The sequence below is a fragment of the Oncorhynchus gorbuscha genome, linkage group LG08 (genome assembly GCF_021184085.1).
Source record: "Oncorhynchus gorbuscha isolate QuinsamMale2020 ecotype Even-year linkage group LG08, OgorEven_v1.0, whole genome shotgun sequence".
Taxonomy (NCBI): domain Eukaryota; kingdom Metazoa; phylum Chordata; class Actinopteri; order Salmoniformes; family Salmonidae; genus Oncorhynchus; species Oncorhynchus gorbuscha.
The window spans coordinates 74,003,184-74,024,470 of NC_060180.1; the positions used below are offsets into that span (position 1 = coordinate 74,003,184).

The 21,287-nt window shown below is 43.8% G+C and overlaps 1 protein-coding gene across 3 annotated transcripts in view; it reads right to left on the reverse strand.

Moving 5' to 3' along the window:
- The window catches only part of LOC124042178 (netrin-G1-like), a 198,229-nt gene that overhangs the window by 134,106 nt on the left and 42,836 nt on the right, over window positions 1-21,287 (reverse strand). For all 3 annotated transcript variants that reach the window (XM_046360579.1, XM_046360580.1, XM_046360581.1), the window contains exon 3: window positions 17,161-17,804. In XM_046360579.1, the coding sequence (XP_046216535.1) occupies window positions 17,161-17,804 (644 nt within the window). The remainder of the gene's footprint in view (window positions 1-17,160; window positions 17,805-21,287) is intronic.

Consider the following 21,287-nt stretch of genomic DNA (forward strand, 5'->3'; position numbering starts at 1 on the left):
AGTTAGGCATCTGTGGCACATGCCTGTTTCACAGGAATGTTTTTTTGGGGGAGGGGCAGAAATGCATGCTGGAACATCTGAACTTTCATGTGTCTTAATAACAAACGTAAATATAAATAAACATGTTAAATGAAAAGCTTAGTTGGTTTTAGCCACAGAAAAATACAGGAACCTTTCCAATAGATAATGGCTGGGCTGGGCACACCGAGAGATGAGTGATGATTGGTCGGTCGTGTGTGTGTGTGTAGATTACACTTTCTACTGCATTTTGTTTTTAAGATGTCATGAAGAACTGCATGACATCTCGCTATCGACAAAGATCAGTGGGAAAAAGTTGTGATGGACACTTTACTGAGAACAATTGTGCCTCGCTGACTCTCTGACTCTGAAAATGAATCAGACGATGAGCACATCCCTGATTTTTAGGTAAAAACATTTTAATTGAACCATACATTGAGTCTTTTGATGACAGTGATCGGGAAGAAACGGTGATCAACAGTGTTGTTGAATAAGTTGACCGAGATTTAAAATCAGTGGAAGCAGAGAGATGATTGCAAATGCGGAGGGAGTTGAAAAGAGAACACAGAAGAATTTTGTTTAAAATATCTGTCTCTGGATTACATCTTCAAAGTAAGGGCAGAGAGAGAGTCTAGTTAGCTACATTTTCAGATATTATACGTTTCTAATTTTGACAAAGTAATTTTCATTGCAAGTTAAAGCGTACTGTTAGCTGCCTAGATAACGCTAACGTTGCGTATGATCTGTGTAATAATATTATTTACACTACCGTTCAAATGTTTGGGGTCACTTAGAAATGTCCTTGTTTTTGAAAAGAAATGTTTTTTTTTTGTTCATTAAAATAACATCAAATTGATCAGTGAATATATGATCACTTGATGAGTGAACAGGAAGTGAACAGGATGAGTGAACAGGAAGTGAACAGGACGGAACTCAGCGGCAAGCTTTTTGTGTACTTGCTCAAATCATCAATAGCCTATTAGTGTCACGCCCTGATCTGGTTCACCTGTCCTTGTGATTGTCTCCACCCCCTCCAGGTGTTGCTGATGATTCCTGGTGTATTTATCCCTGTGTTTCCTGTCTCTCTGGGCCGGTGTATTTATCCCTGTGTTTCCTGTCTCTCTGGGCCGGTGTATTGATTCTGCCTGCCCTGACTGAGCCTGCCTGCCAATTCTGCCTGCCCTGACTGAGCCTGCCTGCCATTCGGTACTTCTGGAACTCTGAACTGGTTTTGACCTTTTGCCTGTCCACAACTATTCTCTTGCCTTCCCCTTTTGGATTGTTAATAAACATATTGTATTCTAACCATCTGCCTCCTGTGTCTGCATCTGTGTCTGGCCTTGTGCCCTTATAATTACTCACATTATGCAGCCCATATACACTGTGTGTACAAAACATTAGGATCACATGCTCTTTCCATGACACAGACTGACCAGGTGACACCAGGTGAAAGCAATCATCCCTTATTGATGTCACTTGTTAAATCCACTCCAATCAGTGTAAATGAAGGGGAGGAGACCGGTTAAAGAAGGATTGTTATTAAGCCTTGAGACATTAATTGTGTGAGTGTGTAATTCAGAGGGTGAATGTGTAATATTTAAGTGCCTTTGAACGGGGTAGTAGGTGCCAGGTGCATCGGTTTGAGTGTGTCAAGAACTGCAACGCTGCTGGATTTTTCATGCTCAACAGTTTCCTGTGAAAATGTCCACCACCCAAAGGACATCCAACCAATTTGACAACTGTGGGAAACATTGGAGTCAACATGGGCTAACATTCCTGTGGAATTCTTTGGACACCTTGTAGAGTCGACATGGGCTAACATTCCTGTGGAATGCTTTGGACACTGTAGAGCCGACATGGGCTAACATTCCTGTGGAATGCTTTGGACACCTTGTAGATTCCACATGGGCTAACATTCCTGTGGAATGCTTTGGACACCTTGTAGAGTCAACATGAGCTAACATTCCTGTGGAATGCTTTGGACACCTTGTAGAGTCAACTTGGGCTAACATTCCTGTGGAATGCTTTGGACACCTTGTAGAGTCCACATGGGCTAACATTCCTGTGGAATGCTTTGGACACCTTGTAGAGTCCACATGGGCTAACATTCCTGTAGAATGCTTTGGACACCTTGTAGAGTCAACATGAGCTAACATTCCTGTGGAATGCTTTGGACACCTTGTAGAGTCAACTTGGGCTAACATTCCTGTGGAATGCTTTGGACACCTTGTAGAGTCGACATGGGCTAACATTCCTGTGGAATGCTTTGGACACCTTGTAGAGTCAACATGAGCTAACATTCCTGTGGAATGCTTTGGACACCTTGTAGAGTCAACTTGGGCTAACATTCCTGTGGAATGCTTTGGACACCTTGTAGAGTCGACATGGGCTAACATTCCTGTGGAATGCTTTGGACACCTTGTAGAGTCCACATGGGCTAACATTCCTGTGGAATGCTTTGGACACCTTGTAGAGTCCACATGGGCTAACATTCCTATGGAATGCTTTCCACATGGGCTAACATTCCTGTGGAATGCTTTGGACACCTTGTAGAGTCCACATGGGCTAACATTCCTGTGGAATGCTTTGGACACCTTGTAGAGTCCACATGGGCTAACATTCCTGTGGAATGCTTTGGACACCTTTAGAGTAGATGCTTTGGACACCTTGTAGAGTCCACATGGGCTAACATTCCTGTGGAATGCTTTGGACACTTTGTAGAGTCCACATGGGCTAACATTCCTGTGGAATGCTTTGGACACCTTGTAGAGTCAACATGAGCTAACATTCCTGTGGAATGCTTTGGACACCTTGTACAGTCCACATGGGCTAACATTCCTGTGGAATGCTTTGGACACCTTGTAGAGTCCACATGGGCTAACATTCCTGTGGAATGCTTTGGACACCTTGTAGAGTCCACATGGGCTAACATTCCTGTGGAATGCTTTGGACACCTTGTAGAGTCCACATGGGCTAACATTCCTGTGGAATGCTTTGGACACCTTGTAGAGTCCACATGGGCTAACATTCCTGTGGAATGCTTTGGACACCTTGTAGAGTCCACATGGGCTAACATTCCTGTGGAATGCTTTGGACACCTTGTAGAGTCCACATGGGCTAACATTCCTGTGGAATGCTTTGGACACCTTGTAGAGTCCATGCCCGACGAATTGAGGTTGTTCTGTAGGCAAAAGGCGACTCATTACAGTTCCTTGCAAAAGTATTGGCGTTTGGCATTTTTTCCTATTTTGTTGCATTACAACCTGTAATTTAAATAGATTTTTAATTGGATTTCATATAATGGACATCTACAAAATAGTCCAAATTGGTGAAGTGAAATTTAAAAAAATAACTTGTTACAAAAAGAATGTTGTTTAAAAATGAGAAGTGGTGTGTGTATATGTATTCACCCTCTTTGATATGAAGTCCCTAAATAAGATCTGGTGCAACCAATTACCTTCAGAAGTCACATAATAAAGTCCACCTGTGTGCAATCTAAGTGTCACTTGATCTGTCACATGATATCAGGAACTAAGGTCAGAACGTGACATACATGATCTGTCACATGATCTCAATATATATATATATATATACACTTGTTCTGAAAGGCCCCAGAGTCTGCAACCCCGCTAAGCAAGGGGCACCACCAAGCAAGCATCACTAAGACCAAGTAGGTCTCCAAACAGGTCAGGGGACAAGGTTGTGGAGAAGTACAGATCAGGTTTGGGATATAAAAAATAAAAAAATCACAGAAACTTTGAACATCCCACGGACATGATTAAATCCATTATTAAACAATGTAAAGAATATGGCACCACAACAAACCTGCCAAGAGAGGGCCGCCCACCAAAACTCATGGACCAGGCAAGGAGGGCATTAATCAGAGAGGCAACAAAGAGACCAAAGATAACCCTGATGGAGCTGCAAAGTTCCACAGCGGAGATTGGAGTATCTGTCCATAGGACCACTTTAAGCCATACACTCCACAGAGCTGGGCTTTACGGAATAGTGGCCAGAAAAATATAAGAAAACATGTTTGGTGTTCACCAAAAGGCATGTGGGAGACTCCCCGAACATATGGAAGAAGGTACTCTGGTCAGATGAGCCTAAATTGATGTTTTTGGCCATCAAGGATAATGCTATGTCTGGCACAAACCCAATACCCCTCACCACCCCGAGAACACCTTCACCACAGTGAAGCATGGCTATGGCAGCATCATGCTGTCGGGATATTTTTCATTGGCAGGGACTGGGAAACTGGTCAGAATTGAAGGAATGATGGATGGCGCTAAATACAGAGAAATTCTTGAAGGAAACCTGTTTGTCTTCCAGAGATTTGAAACTGGGGACGGAGGTTCACCTTCCAGCAGGACAATGACCCTAAGCATACTGCTAAAGCAACACTTGGGTGGTTGAAGGGGAAACATTTAAATGTCTTGGAATGGCCTAGACAAAGCTCAGACCTCAATCCATTTGAGAATCTGTGATATGATTTAAAGATGGCTGTACATCAGCGGTACCCATCCATCTTGATGGAGCTGGAGCAGTTTGCCTTGAAGAATGGGAATGGCTAGATGTGCCAAGCTTATAGAGACATACCCCAAGAGACTTGCAGCTGTAATTGCTGCAAAAGGTGGCTCTACAAACTATTGACTTTGGATGGGAGAATAGTTATGCATGCTCAAGTTCAGTTTATTTTTTGTCTCATTTCTTGTTTCCTTCACAATAAAACATATTTTGCAACTTGGTAGACATATTGTGTGAATCAAATGATACAAGCCACACAAACATGTATGTTAATTCCAGGTTGTAAGGAAACAAAATAGGAAAAATGCCAAGGGGAGTGAATTATTTCGCAAGCCACTGTGTTAGGAAGATTTGCCTAATGTGTCGCACACTCAGTGTATGTTTTGACTTCCAAGAATTTCGAAGGTTTGTATAATTCACAACTAAAGTTGCCAAATAACTCTACATTTAGCAAATAGGACCTGTTTCAAATTATCACTTTTGATCTTGGTTTCTCTGTGGTATAAAAAATCTAGTTTTTTCTGTGGTATAATGATCTTGGTTTTTCTGTGGTGTAATGATCTTGGTTTCTCTGTGGTATAATGATCTTGGTTTCTCTGTGGTGTGATGATCTTGGTTTCTTTGTTGTGTAAGGATCTTGGTTTATCTGTGGTATAATGATCTTGATTCATCGGTGGTATACTGATCTTAGTTTATATGTAGAGTAAGTATCTTGGTTTCTTTTTGGTATAATGATATTGGTTTCTCTGTGGTGTAAGTATCTTGGTTTATCTGTGGTATAATGATCTTGATTCATCGGTGGTATACTGATCTTAGTTTATATGTAGAGTAAGTATCTTGGTTTCTTTTTGGTATAATGATATTGGTTTCTCTGTGGTGTAAGTATCTTAGTTTATCTGTGGTAAAATTATCTTAGTTTATCTGTAGTGTAAGTATCTTGGTTTCTCTGTGGTGTCAGGATCTTGGTGTCTCTGCGGTGTGATGATCTTGTTTTTTCTGCGGTGTAAGGATCTTTGTTTCTCTGCAGTGTGATGATCTTGTTTTGTCTGCGGTGTAAGGATCTTGGTTTCTCTGCGGTGTGATGATCTTGTTTTTTCTGCGGTGTAAGGATCTTGGTTTCTCTGCGGTGTAAGGATATTGGTTTCTCTGCAGTGTGAGGATCTTGGTTTTTCTTTGGTGTAATGATCTTGGTTTCTTTGTGGTATAATGATTTTGGTTTCTCTGGTGTAAGGATCTTGGTTTCTCTGCTGTGTGGTGATCTTGGTTTCTCTGCGATATAATGATCTTGGTTTGTCTCTATTTTAATTATCTTGGTTTCTCTGCGGTGTGATGACCTTGGTTGTTGCTGTTTTTTCCTAACAACACATTTACCATGTTCTTGAGAGGTTATTGTAAAATAAGCAAATCAAACTGCCTTAGACAGACTGTTTGTATGTCTCCGGTGGCAGCGAAACTTGTTATGAGGAGCACAGCCACTACTCACCTCATTATGTTGTGTTGTGTCACCGTGAAATTGAAGAGTTCGATTAGACGTCGTTTCTCATTCACCGAGTGGCGGACCAATTTTGTCATTCATTTGGGCCTGGGTTTTACTAATGCAATATACATCTCAGACAGACAGACAGACAGACGTAATACATCTCATAGTTTTTGTCTCACTTCCTCGCAACTATCAAGTCGACCCCGCCAGAGCTTCCTCCTCCCCCTTCCATTTCCCTGAGAAATGTGTGTGTGTGTATTAGGGACGCATCAGCAGTTAATGCTCCCTGCTCCAAATTTTCAGACTTTGAATTTTCTAAAATTAAATTAGAATTTGCAGGCGGGCAGTTCAGGCCCACCCAGCGTCACTACGAGTCACGGTTGTGATTTGTATCAATGACAAGAGACATAATGTCCCCCTTTGCCTCCTTCAAGGAGGACCCCCTTTCCAGTGAAAGTTACACAGAAGGAGGGATCAGGGAGATATACATATGGAAAGCAGGAGGTGGATGTTGGACAGAGGAATAACACATTTGGAATAACAATTTATATATTTTGGTCCATGCAGATAAACTACCCCACATTTCACTCACATTCTATTCTCACTCCAATTGGGAAATGGCAACCAGCATACAGATAAGTTACTCTGTACAGCTGAGGTCCCCTCCGCATCCCAATAAATAAATACACTTTACCTTCAATTCCCTTCATACTTTTCTACTGCTTCTTTATTTGCTTAAACATAGGCCTTTATTAACTGACAAAACACACTGACTCATCACGCATTGCAGGCTAATAAGCAAGCTAGAACCAAAGATTAAAGGGAGATGTTGGGGTGGGCTGTATCAGCTTATATGTAGTGTAAGTACCAAGTATCTTGGTTTCTCTGTAGTGTAAGTACCACGTATCTTGGTTTCTCTGTAGTGTAACTAACTTTGTTTCTCTGTAGTATAAGTATCTTGGTTTCTCTGTAGTGTAGGTATCTTGGTTTCTCTGTAGTATAAGTATCTTGGTTTCTCTGTAGTGTAAGTATCTTGGTTTCTCTGTAGTGTAAGTATCTTGGTTGCTCTGTAGTGTAAGAATCTTGGTTTCTCTGTAGTGTAAGTATCTTGGTTTCTCTGTAGTGTAAGTATTTTGGTTTCTCTGTAGTGTAAGTATCTTGGTTTCTCTGTAGTGTAAGTATCTTGGTTGCTCTGTAGTGTAAGTATCTTGGTTGCTCTGTAGTGTAAGTATCTTGGTTGCTCTGTAGTGTAAGTATCTTGGTTTCTCTGTAGTGTAAGTATCTTGGTTTCTCTGTAGTGTAAGTATCTTGGTTTCTCTGTAGTGTAAGTATCTTGATCATCTCTAATGTAGGCTAGATGAATCAGCTATTTTATGGAGGGGATGGAGGGGGCTCGTGGTGGCAGAATGGTGATGGAGGGGACTCGTGGTGGCAGAAGGGTGATGGAGGGACTCCTGATGGAGGGGGCTCGTGGTGGCAGAAGGGTCATGGAGGGGACTCCTGATGGAGGGGACTCGTGGTGGCAGAAGGGTGATGGAGGAGGCTCGTGGTGGCAGAAGGGTGATGGAGGGGACATTTTTCAAGATTCAAGAAATGCCACCAATCAGAGAGGCACTTTATCACAGATGGGTAGGCGGACAAGGCAAGGCAAGATGGGTAGACGGACAAGGCAAGACGAGGCAAGTCTTGGTCATAGCTTCCTCTCTGGTACCAAAAGGCCTCTCTCTATCCTTACCCCAATGGGAGTAAAATAACACTTACAGATAAGGCATTAAGTAACAGAACAGCTCAGGTAAAATTTACCACAATGGGAAAATATTATACGTAAATACTGCACTCGGTACAGAACAGCTCAGGTAAATACTGCATTCAGTACAGAACAGCTCAGGTAAATACTGCATTGGGTACAGAACAGCTCAGGTAAATACTGCATTCGGTACAGAACAGCTCAGGTAAATACTGCATTCGGTACAGAACAGCTCAGGTAAATACTGCATTCGGTACAGAACAGCTCAGGTAAATACTGCATTCGGTACAGAACAGCTCAGGTAAATACTGCATTCGGTACAGAACAGCTCAGGGGTACAGAACAGCTCAGGTATGTCCCAGGTAAATACTGCATTGGCACCTTATTCCCTACAGTATATCATGCACTGTTCTGCTAGGGGCAATAGGTCTCAGGTCATAAGTAATGCACTATAAAGAGAATAGGTTGTTATTTGGGGAAAAAACCTTGGTCAGTACAGCTGCCTCTGTTATCATAAAGAGTGTGTCGATATTTCTGTTTATCTCCTGCCCTCACGGGAGAGTTTATGTTTATGCGTTTTCCCTCCATCTCTCATTAATTATTTAGGTGGAAAGCAAAAGTCCCTAATGAGTACTAATTAAACATCAGAGACTGGCGCGTGTGTGTGTGTGTGTGTGTGTGTGTGTGTGTGTGTGTGTGTGTGTGTGTGTGTGTGTGTGTGTGTGTGTGTGTGTGTGTGTGTGTGTGTGTGTGTGTGTGTGTGTGTGTGTGTGTGTGTGTGTGTGTGTGTGTGTGTGTGTGTGTGTGTGTGAAGTTTCAAAGTTTGTGCGGCAATGTGTACTGGTGGATGATCGGCAGAAAACACAACCACATGTGACAACGCATCTGGTAGAAGATAAATGACCGAGTGTTCACACAGAGGTAGATTTGAAGGGTAGTAAACGTGTGTATGTGTGTGTTGTGTTTGTTTGTTTGTGTGTGTGGTTGGCGGGGCCAAGTGTTGCAAATAGACAACTGTTTTCACATGAGTATGTGTGTTACATCTAGAGAGAAATAGAAATGTGTATGTAAAAATATTGATGAATACTGTGGAGCAGCAGGGCAAGAGGAACAAGCTCCAGCTGAGCACTCTCCCCTTAACGAGGCTGTGGAGCAGCAGGGCAAGAGGAACAAGCTCCAGCTGAGCACTGTCCCCTTAACGAGGCTGTGGAGCAGCAGGGCTAGAGGAACAAGCTCCAGCTGAGCACTGTCCCCTTAACGAGGCTATGGAGCAGCAGGGCTAGAGGAACAAGCTCCAGCTGAGCACTGTCCCCTTAACGAGGCTGTGGCAGCACTCTAATGGACTGCTGTGGAGCAGCACTCTAATGAACTGCTGTGGAGCAGCACTCTAATGGACTGCTGTGGAGCAGCACTCTAATGAACTGCTGTGGAGCAGCACTCTAATGAACTGCTGTGGAGCAGCCCTCTAATGGACTGCTGTGGAGCAGCACTCTAATGGACTGCTGTGGAGCAGCACTCTAATGAACTGCTGTGGAGCAGCACTCTAATGAACTGCTGTGGAGCAGCACTCTAATGAACTGCTGTGGAGCGGCGCTCTAATGAACTGCTGTGGAGCAGCACTCTAATGAACTGCTGTGGAGCAGCACTCTAATGGACTGCTGTGGAGCAGCACTCTAATGGACTGCTGTGGAGCAGCACTCTAATGAACTGCTGTGGAGCAGCACTCTAATGGACTGCTGTGGAGCAGCACTCTAATGGACTGCTGTGGAGCACTCTAATGGACTGCTGTGGAGCAGCACTGTAATGGACTGCTGTGGAGCAGCACTAATGGACTGCTGTGGAGCAGCAGGGCCAAGGCAGAATGAGGACTGATATGATTTTCAACTTGTGTCTATATAATAATAATAATAATATATATGCCATTTAGCAGACGCTTTTATCCAAAGTGACTTACAGTCATGTGTGCATACATTCTACGTATGGGTGGTCCCGGGGATCGAACCCACTACCCTGGCGTTACAAGCGCCATGCTCTACCAACTGAGCTACAGAAGGACCACAGTCCTGTTGACTTCACGCTTTTGTTCCCTAAGTTTAAAGTCTGACCATTAAAACCTGACCCTACTCTAATGAGCTCTGCCCTGAAACAAGGCCAATAATATTGCCCAGTGTGCTTTGCAGTTCATTTGGTCATGTTTTTGTTAGTCCACTAGGGACTGTTTTTCATTGCATTATGTTAGTAACCAATAACCTATACTGTGTGTGTGTGTGTGTGTGTGTGTGTGTGTGTGTGTGTGTGTGTGTGTGTGTGTGTGTGTGTGTGTGTGTGTGTGTGTGTGTGTGTGTGTGTGTGTGTGTGTGTGTGTGTGTGTGTGTGTGTGTGTGTGTGTGTGTGTGTGTGTGTTTCTGTTTGATTATTTAGTTAGTAAATAAATATTTAAGCCAATTTGTGTATCGCTGATTCATCACTTAGGTTAGGGTTCATGCAGATTTACGAAGTCGACGAAGTTCAGAATGAGACTGAAACTCTTGAGTTCATTCGGGAGATATAATAATTGTTACATGATTAATTGAATTGAGTAATAATTAAACGTAGTAGGTAATATCAGTCATCACATTAATGATGGTCACGTCGCGACACGGATTACATTTATAAAGTAACCTTTCCAACCCTGATGTCGGTCAGAACCGGCACCAGAACCACCCAGTTCCCCTAAACAGGGGACATTACATCGAAGAGGTTTTAATGTATCCTATGAAGTATGAGACGCATACTTTAGCAAAGAGAGAGAGGGAGGGAGAGTAGGGGAGTTACAGACAGACAGACAGACAGACAGACAGACAGACAGACAGACAGACAGACAGACAGACAGACAGACAGACAGACAGACAGACAGACAGACAGACAGACAGACAGACAGACAGACAGACAGACAGACAGACAGACAGACAGACAGACAGACAGACAGACAGACAGACAGACAGACAGACAGACAGACAGACAGACAGACAGACAGACAGAGAGGATTTGAGTAGTGACTCAGGGGTGAGAGAGGGGGAGTTACAGACAGACAGACAGAGAGGATTTGAGTAGTGACTCAGGGGTGAGCGAGGGGAGGTTACAGACATACAGACAGAGAGGATTTGAGTAGTGACTCAGGGGTGAGCGAGGGGAGGTTACAGACAGACAGACAGACAGACAGACAGACAGACAGACAGACAGACAGACAGACAGACAGACAGACAGACAGACAGACAGACAGACAGACAGACAGACAGACAGACAGACAGACAGACAGACAGAGAGGATTTGAGTAGTGACTCAGGGGTGAGCGAGGGAGGTTACAGACAGACAGACAGACAGACAGACAGACAGACAGACAGACAGACAGACAGACAGACAGACAGACAGACAGACAGACAGACAGACAGACAGACAGACAGACAGACAGACAGACAGACAGACAGACAGACAGACAGACAGACACAGACAGACAGAGAGGATTTGAGTAGTGACTCAGGGGTGAGAGAGGGGGAGTTACAGACAGACAGACAGAGAGGATTTGAGTAGTGACTCAGGGGTGAGCGAGGGGAGGTTACAGACAGACAGACAGAGAGGATTTGAGTAGTGACTCATATGGAGGAGAGAAGGTTACAGACAGACAGACAGACAGACAGACAGACAGACAGACAGACAGACAGACAGACAGACAGACAGACAGACAGACAGACAGACAGACAGACAGACAGACAGACAGACAGACAGACAGACAGACAGACAGACAGACAGACAGACAGACAGACAGACAGAGAGGATTTGAGTAGTGACTCAGGGGTGAGAGAGGGGGAGTTACAGACAGACAGACAGAGAGGATTTGAGTAGTGACTCAGGGGTACGAGGAGGTTACAGACATACAGACAGAGAGGATTTGAGTAGTGACTCAGGGGTGAGCGAGGGGAGGTTACGGACAGACAGACAGACAGAGAGGATTTGAGTAGTGACTCAGGGGTGAGCGAGGGGAGGTTACAGACAGACAGACAGACAGAGAGGATTTGAGTAGTGACTCAGGGGTGAGCGAGGGGAGGTTACAGACAGACAGACAGACAGACAGACAGACAGACAGACAGACAGACAGACAGACAGACAGACAGACAGACAGACAGACAGACAGACAGACAGACAGACAGACAGACAGACAGACAGACAGACAGAGAGGATTTGAGTAGTGACTCAGGGGTGAGAGAGGGGGAGTTACAGACAGACAGACAGAGAGGATTTGAGTAGTGACTCAGGGGTGAGCGAGGGGAGGTTACAGACATACAGACAGAGAGGATTTGAGTAGTGACTCAGGGGTGAGCGAGGGGAGGTTACAGACAGACAGACAGACAGACAGACAGACAGACAGACAGACAGACAGACAGACAGACAGACAGACAGACAGACAGACAGACAGACAGACAGACACAGACAGACAGAGAGGATTTGAGTAGTGACTCAGGGGTGAGAGAGGGGGAGTTACAGACAGACAGACAGAGAGGATTTGAGTAGTGACTCAGGGGTGAGCGAGGGGAGGTTACAGACAGACAGACAGAGAGGATTTGAGTAGTGACTCATATGGAGGAGGACAGACAGACAGACAGACAGACAGACAGACAGACAGACAGACAGACAGACAGACAGACAGACAGACAGACAGACAGAGAGGATTTGAGTAGTGACTCATATGGAGGAGGGAAGGAGATGCAGGATTAGTCTGGGATCTTCATATGATCAGTCTATCATGTTTCAGGTATGACCCAGATGCAGACAGTGTCGAAGTAACAAACGTCTATTACTAGAACAGGGGGGCAGGCAAAATGTCAGGTCAAGGGTCAGGCAGAGGTCAGTAATCCAGATCAGAGTCCAAAATGTATAGAACGGCAGGTAGTCTCAGGGTCAAGGGTCAGGCAGAATGGTCTCAGGGTCAAGGGTCAGGCAGAATGGTCAAAACTGGTAAAACTAGAAAACAGGAACTAGACACAGACAGGAGCAGAGGGGAAAACCGCTGGTAGGCTTGACGAACAAAACGAACTGGCAACAGACAAACAGAGTACACAGGTATAAATACACTGGGGATAATGTGGAAGATGGACGACACCTGAAGGGGGTAGAGACAAGCACGAAAACAGGTGAAACAGAACAGGGTGTGACAGAACTTCCCTGCAATGCAGGAAATGTAAAACTTGTTGTATATTTGAGGTGTAAAAAAGCTTCTGAAGTTTATAATTTCCACTTTGAAATTAAAATGTTAAATGTATCGACCTTTACAAAAAATGTCTATTTAATTGTAATCTACGTAATAATTAACTTCCTGTTGCTGAAGGATTATCTTCCTGGTCATACATCTGTAGTTCTCAAATGAACTAACCTGCATTTCACACGTACAAATACTTACTAACCTACTAACTCATCGCCCCATGATGAGCATTGGCCATATACAAATACACAACTTGCATTATTACTTTGAAGAAGAAATACTGACTTTGTCTCCGTCTTCTCAAACTAACAAGACATGTTGCTTTTTTTCACAGATAGATTCTAGCATCCACCTTTGACTGGTTGCTAAATGCTTTTATGAATTATTCAAAGTTTATAAATCGCTTAGAGGCAAGAACCATATGGACCCTGTCATATCATGCCCAGGAATTCTGGGAACAAGACGAGCGTGAGCAAACAGGGTTCACCTCTGAAATACTTTCATTAACAGCTTAAATTCCTCCAAACTTCACTCCTTTGTCGTAGCTGTTCTCAGAACAGGATAGACATTCTGAGTTCTGTGATGATAGCTTTGGTAGATAGTGTCGTAGCTGTTCTCAGAACAGGATAGACATTCTGAGTTCTGTGATGATAGCTTTGGTAGATAGTGTCGTAGCTGTTCTCAGAACAGGATAGACATTCTGAGTTCTGTGATGATAGCTTTGGTAGATAGTGTCGTAGCTGTTCTCAGAACAGGATAGACATTCTGAGTTCTGTGATGATAGCTTTTTCTCCCTTCAGTATGTCGCAGAGACCTGGAGAAAATTTGATTTGTTTTCGAATTCTTTGTGGATCTGGGTAATCTGAGGGCAATATGTCTCTCTAATAGGGTCATACATTGGGCAGGAGGTTAGGAAGTGCAGCTTAGTTTCCACCTCATTTTCTTCTCTTGAGAGCCATCTCTCTCTCTCTCTCTCAGTTTACCAAACTGGTGTAAATACGACTATGAGTTTCCGAATATGAATATTAGTGTCTTAGAAGGGGATGCTTGAATGTTAGGATCACATGGGCTCGTCAGACGTTCTAAGGACATGAACTAAGCTCACAGATGACACAAATGATGGGAAATATAAATGTAGATTTAATATCAATCACCTGTTCTCTTTTTCAACAAAAAAAACTCTTCAGGAAGGAACTTGTGAAATAAGGTTGCAACCTCGCAGATAGAAAACTAGACACTCTTCATTAGTTACAGCAACCCAACAGTCCTGTGAAGTTACATCAACCCAACAGCCCTGTGAAGTTACATCAACCCAACAGCCCTGTGAAGTTACAGCAACCCAACAGCCCTGTGAAGTTACATCAACCCAACAGCCCTGTGAAGTTACATCAACCCAACAGCCCTGTGAAGTTACAGCAACCCAACAGCCCTGTGGATTTACAACAACCCAACAGCCCTGTGGAGTTACAGCAACCCAACAGCCCTGTGGATTTACATCAACCCAACAGCCCTGTGAAGTTACATCAACCCAACAGCCCTGTGAATTTACAGCAACCCAACAGCCCTGTGGATTTACAGCAACCCAACAGCCCTGTGGATTTACAGCAACCCAACAGCCCTGTGGATTTACAACAACCCAACAGCCCTGTGAAGTTACATCAACCCAACAGCCCTGTGGATTTACAGCAACCCAACAGCCCTGTGGATTTACATCAACCCAACAGCCCTGTGGATTTACATCAACCCAACAGCCCTGTGGATTTACATCAACCCAACAGCCCTGTGGATTTACATCAACCCAACAGCCCTGTGAAGTTACATCAACCCAACAGCCCTGTGGATTTACATCAACCCAACAGCCCTGTGAAGTTACATCAACCCAACAGCCCTGTGGATTTACATCAACCCAACAGCCCTGTGGAGTTACATCAGTGTCAGTCCCCCTCAGTGATGTGTCAGTCCCCCTCAGTGATGTGTCAGTCCCCTCAGTGATGTGTCAGTCCCCCTCAGTGATGTGTCAGTCAGTGATGTGTCAGTCCCCTCAGTGATGTGTCAGTCCCCTCAGTGATGTGTCAGTCCCCTCAGTGATGTGTCAGTCCCCTCAGTGATGTGTGAGTGATGTGTCAGTCCCCTCAGTGATGTGTCAGTCCCCTCAGTGATGTGTCAGTCCCCTCAGTGATGTGTCAGTCCCCTCAGTGATGTGTCAGTCCCCTCAGTGATGTGTCAGTCCCCTCTGGGTTTTTAGATCATCACTGAGGCAACAGTACAACACCGTATAATACCTTATTTTTGTTCTGTCTGCTAAAGTAATGTTGAAGTCTAGAGGATGAATGCTCCAGTAATGCTGAAGTAGAGGATGATTGTTGAAGTAGAGAGGAGGAATGTTGAAGTAGAGAGGATGAATGCTCCAGTAATGTTGAAGTATAGAGGATGAATGCTCCAGTTTATGTTGAAGTAGAGAGGATGAATGTTGAAGTAGAGGAGGAATGTTGAAGTAGAGAGGATGAATGCTCCAGTAATGTTGAAGTAGAGAGGATGAATGCTCCAGTAATGTTGAAGTAGAGAGGATGAATGCTCCAGTAATGTTGAAGTAGAGAGGATGAATGCTCCAGTAATGTTGAAGTAGAGAGGATGAATGCTCCAGTTTATGTTGAAGTAGAGAAAAGGAATGTTGAAGTAGAGAGGATGAATGCTCCAGTTTATGTTGAAGTAGAGAAAAGGAATGTTGAAGTAGAGAGGATGAATGCTCCAGTTTATGTTGAAGTAGAGAAAAGGAATGTTGAAGTAGAGAGGATGAATGCTCCAGTAATGTTGAAGTAGAGAGGATGAATGCTCAAATACTGTTATCTCCTATAGGTTCTCTGAGAGGAGTTATGTTCCCAGTGGTAACTATTTACTAAGCAGACAACATACTTAATGACCAGACTCGTCTCCTCCCAATTACCTAACATTCTAATTGTTCTAATCTCCCATTCTAAGCCGACTGACTGAATTCTAATTTGGAAACAAACTGTTCCAACTCACCCAGGCCCAATCAGACGAGTCATTACTGAGCCTAGTTATCCTCATATAAACCAACTATACATACACACACCTTCACACACACACACACACACACACACCGGTCTCATTCAGTGAACAGCTGTGGAGTGTGTTTATGATCCACAGGTGGTTCATTAAGCATCTATGGGGCTATAAAATAATATATCTGTTATGTTTCATCATCTCTCTAAACCGTTGGGAATCTCCTGATGGGGGGTGGATGTCAAATTTAAATGTAAAGATGGGATGTCAAATTTAAACCTGGCCTTTAGTTCTAAATGGCACTCTATTCCCTATATATCACACTACGTAGTGAATATGATGTAATTTGGGACGTACACCTGTTAATTACAGGGGTCATAGCCATGTGTCCAGGCCCCATCCTAGTCATTATTAGAATTCGTCAGAGCATTCAGCTCATACAAAATGAATCACAACTAATGATTTTAAAAGAGAGGTTGAGGCGAAGCGTTAAGGGGTTTACTCTGCCCGAAAATCTGTCCACGAAAATAAAAGTGAGGAATTTTGGAACAGAGGTCAATGAGAGAGTGTCGAATTTGGTCAACAAAAATGTTTGTTTTTTATTGCTAATTTGCTATGTGAGGCTAATTTAATGGAATATAAGTTTCATAATGGTTAGGTTGTTGCAAATGCACTGATATAAGTGGACACGCATGGTATTTTCGTCAACTTTGAAAATACTACTTTATATCAGAGTTGCCCACGCGTATCTGGCCTCTCATTGTTTAGAATGGTCCCACCTGATCTAGACATCTCCCGTATGCCTTCCATCTTTGAGGAAATGTCTATTGTTAGAGTGGTCACTCGACTATCTTGTCAATATAATAGATCATCTTTGATTTTGATTTGAATATTAAAGGGATCATTTGGAATTTTGGCAATGAGGCCCTGTATCTACTTCCCCAGAGTCAGAGCAACTTGTGGATACCATTATTTGTATGTCTCTGTGTCCAGTATGAAGTTAGAGGTAGTTTTGCGAGCCAATGCTAACAAGTGTTAGCACAAAGGTATCTGCTAGCATGCAAGAGAGATATAACACACCTGTAAAGGGAAATCAAGACTAAATAAAGATAAAAGCAACTCTCTCACCTTCCCTGCACCTTGATGTCAGAGATGGCGTAGAAGTATCGGGACAAGTTGTTTTCATCTACCATGGTGGACCCGGTGGCCGGTTTCAGCAGCCGTATCCTCAGGTCCGTCACAGTGAAGAAGTCCCGTAGGTTCCTGGTGGTGTCCAGTTGACCGTAGAGCGACGCCATGTTGTACAGCTGCAGCCCGGCGAACAGCGCAAACCGGTCCTTGATCTCGAAGCGGACTGTTTTATCGTACTTCCACACGTAGCCACGGGAGTAGTCCTCGGTGCAGATGATGTCGAGGAGGGTTCGCTGGGTCAGCTCGTTGACCGTCTTGGGGTCCATGGTAAATGCGTCGAGGCAGTCGGTAGCGTAAAACTGGTAAGGGGTCCAGGTTTTGCCGTAGTCTAGCGATTTCTCCAGAAGCATCTGCTCAGGGCGGCCGGACTCGAAGGTGAGGACGATGTCGTCCGTCAGCTCGATAGTTTTGTTCCAGGACAGCGTGATGTTGACCTCCAGGGGTTTGGGGTACTTCTTCCAGGAACTGGACTGCCAGAAGGTTGTTGGGTTGCGGCCCTCGAAATCGAACATGAGCTCCGAAGGGTGGGCTAGTTCATCTGTGGAGGCGTCACACTCGTTGTTGCACATGTAAGGGTTTTCCTGTGGGGGGGATAGAGGCAGAGAACACAGGTTGAAACCTTAGACATTACCCGGTATCAACATGTCTGCAATCTATTCTGGACTGACAGGAACTCACTCATTTAGGGACTCATTCACACACACTTTAATCATCAAACATCTGTACACGAGTGATGCTGCTGGTGGAGGAGTGGAACTACACCATATTTCAACCCTGCTCCTTACACAGTAAAATACTGTCCTGTATTCAATCCACCACTGTCCTCTACTGGGTAATATACTGTCCTGTATTCAATCCACCACTGTCCTCTATTTAGTAATATACTGTCCTGTATTCAATCCACCACTGTCCTCTATTTAGTAATATACTGTCCTGTATTCAATCCACCACTGTCCTCTACTGGGTAATATACTGTCATGTATTCAATCCACCACTGTCCTTTAAATAGTAATATACTGTCCTGTATTCAATCCACCACCACTGTCCTCAATCCACCACTGTCCTTTAAATAGTAATATACTGTCCTGTATTCAATCCACCACTCTGGTAGGTCTCTAGTCGACTCTACCACCCAAATTGCCTGTGTGATTTATATTCCTGCTGATCCTCTAGTGTAGATGGGAGAAGAATCCTCAATGACTGTCTCTTATGAAACACTGCTGAGAAATATACATATATTTGCCTGCTCAACCGAGGCCCAGCACGACTGTGTGTGTGTGTGTGTGTGTGTGTGTGTGTGTGTGTGTGTGTGTGTGTGTGTGTGTGTGTGTGTGTGTGTGTGTGTGTGTGTGTGTGTGTGTGTGTGTGTGTGTGTGTGTGTGTGTGTGTGTGTGTGTGTGTGTGTGTGTGTGTGTGTGTGTGTAATGTGTGTGTATGTGTATGTGTGTGTGTATGTGTGTGTGTGTATGCGTGCTACCTGTGTGTGTGTGTGCGTGTGTGTATGTATGTGTGTGTGTGTGTGTGTGTGTGTGCATGAAAGAGTGTTTAAAACACACTCATATTGACATTCATCTCACCTCTACTCTATACAACATTGAGGCCAGCTGCAGATGAGATTTTGATCAGCTATAAACGTCTAGCAAAGCCTGTCATCATTTCAAAATGTTAATGTTGGCTATTTAAAAAAAAATGTTAACAGTATTTCCCGTTCTTCTTGTGGCAGTATGATTATGAAGTTATGATAAATCCAACACATTTCAAACCATACTTCATGTTTGACAAGAGGCATGTTCACTACGTCAGACAGGACACTGATAAACGCTGCACTAATATTGGACTCTTCGAGCACAAATACAGGTCTGACTGCCTGTTCATTCACAATGTAGGACTCGGCATCTTGTATTTCAAATGGCTGTGTTTGGACTTGAGTCCATTTGATGCTTTGCAAGATGAGAGGCAAGATTCTACTAGATAGGAGCCTATCTCGCCAGTCGGTTAGTCATTTATATATCGGCAGGCCTCGCTGGTGTTTTCATCAGGAACATGTCACCAGGCCTCTGCTCCTACTGATGTTAGATAAGGATAAGGACTTACATGATACGGCTGAATATGTCACCAGGAATCTGCTCCTACTGATGTTAGATAAGGATAAGGACTTACATGATACGGCTGAACATTTCTGAGGTGTCCCGGGTTAGCAGGGCTGGCTGACTGAGGTAAGTGGTTTTGTTTCCATGACTACCACCTAATAGGTGTCGGGTGATACAATTCTTAATCAAATCAAATGTATTTATGAAGCCCGTCTTACATCAGCTGATATCTCAATGTGCTGTACAGAAACCCAGCCTAAATACCCAAACAGCAAGCAATGCAGGTGTAGAAGCACGGTGGCTTGGAAAAACTCCCTAGAAAGGCCAGAACCTAGGAAGAAACCTAGAGAGGATCCAGGCTATGAAGCGTGGCCAGTCCTCTTCTGGCTGTGCCGGGTGGAGATTATAACAGAACATGGCCAAGATGTTCAAATGTTCATAGATTACCAGCAGGGTCAAATAATAATAATCACATTGGTTTGTCGAGGGTGCAACAGGTCAGCACCTCAGGAGTAAATGTCAGTTGGTTTTCACAGCCGATCATTCAGAGTATCTCTTATTCTTACGAGAGAGAGTTACAGTATGTTGAGACATGAGGGAGCGATGGAAGGAAGGGACTGGTGGCAGGAGAAGAAAGAGAGATAATAGAAAACAAGTTATGTTGAACCAGGGGGGTAGAGACAGTCACAGGAGGGAGGGAATGTGACAGAGAGTAGATATATGAGAGACAGTCAGAGGAGGGAGGGAATGTGACAGAGAGTGGATATATGAGAGACAGTCAGGGACAGTAATAGGTAGGTAGTTGTTGACCCGGGTCCGAACTCATTGGTGAGACCCGGGTCCGAACTCATTGGTGAGACCCGGGTCCGAACTCATTGGTGAGACCCGGGTCCGAACTCATTGGTGAGACCCGGGTCCGAACTCATTGGTGAGAGCCGGGTCCATGCAGATTCACGGGCTATATGACGTTCAGAATGAGATTGTAGAGGTAACCGATTAATTAGCGACTGTTGTAAAATCGATATTCTGATATTCTTTGAGTTACTTTGGGAAATAGAAACTCAATTAAACTAATTTTCCCATGGTGCGCCAGGTTAATGAGTAAATAATTGCCTGATTCATTTAATCACGCAATTAGAAACCTTTAATCATTCGATGAGCAACAGCCGTCACATTAACTAATACAACGTCACGACAACAGGGAGTACACAGTGGCAGAATACCTGACCACTGTGACTGACCCAAACTTAAGGAAAGCTTTGACTATGTACAGACTCAGGGAGCATAGCCTTGCTATTGAGCTGGTTCTCAAGAGAAGACAGGGTATGTGTACACTGCCCACAAAATGAGGTGGAAACTGAGCTGCCAAATGTATGACCAAATTAGAGACAGAAATTTCCCTCAGATTACACGGATACAAAAATAATAAAAAATCAAACCCAATTTTGATAAACTCACATATTTACTGGGTGAAATACCACAGTGTGACATCACAGCAGCAATATTCGTGACCTGTTGCCACAAAAAAAGGCAACCAGTAAAGAACAAACAACATTCTAAATACAACGTTTATGCTTATTTATTTATTTTGTGTACTTTAACCATGTGTACATTGTTACAACACTGTGTATATACATCTATCATTTGTTTACTGTTCATTTCTGTTTCTTTATATCAGTTTCTATATCCAGTTCACTTGCTTTGGCTTCAATGTTAACATATGTTTCCCATGCCAATAAAGACCTTTAAATGTAATTGAATTGGAGAGACAGCTGTCCCATTTTGTGAGTGAGTTGTGAGTGAGTGAGTGAGTGAGTGAGTGAGTGTGGTGGTGGTGAGTGAGTGAGTGAGTGAGTGAGTGAGTGAGTGAGTGAGTGAGTGGTGAGTGAGTGAGTGAGTGAGTGAGTGAGTGAGTGAGTGAGTGAGTGAGTGAGTGAGTGAGTGAGTGAGTGAGTGAGTGAGTGAGTGAGTGAG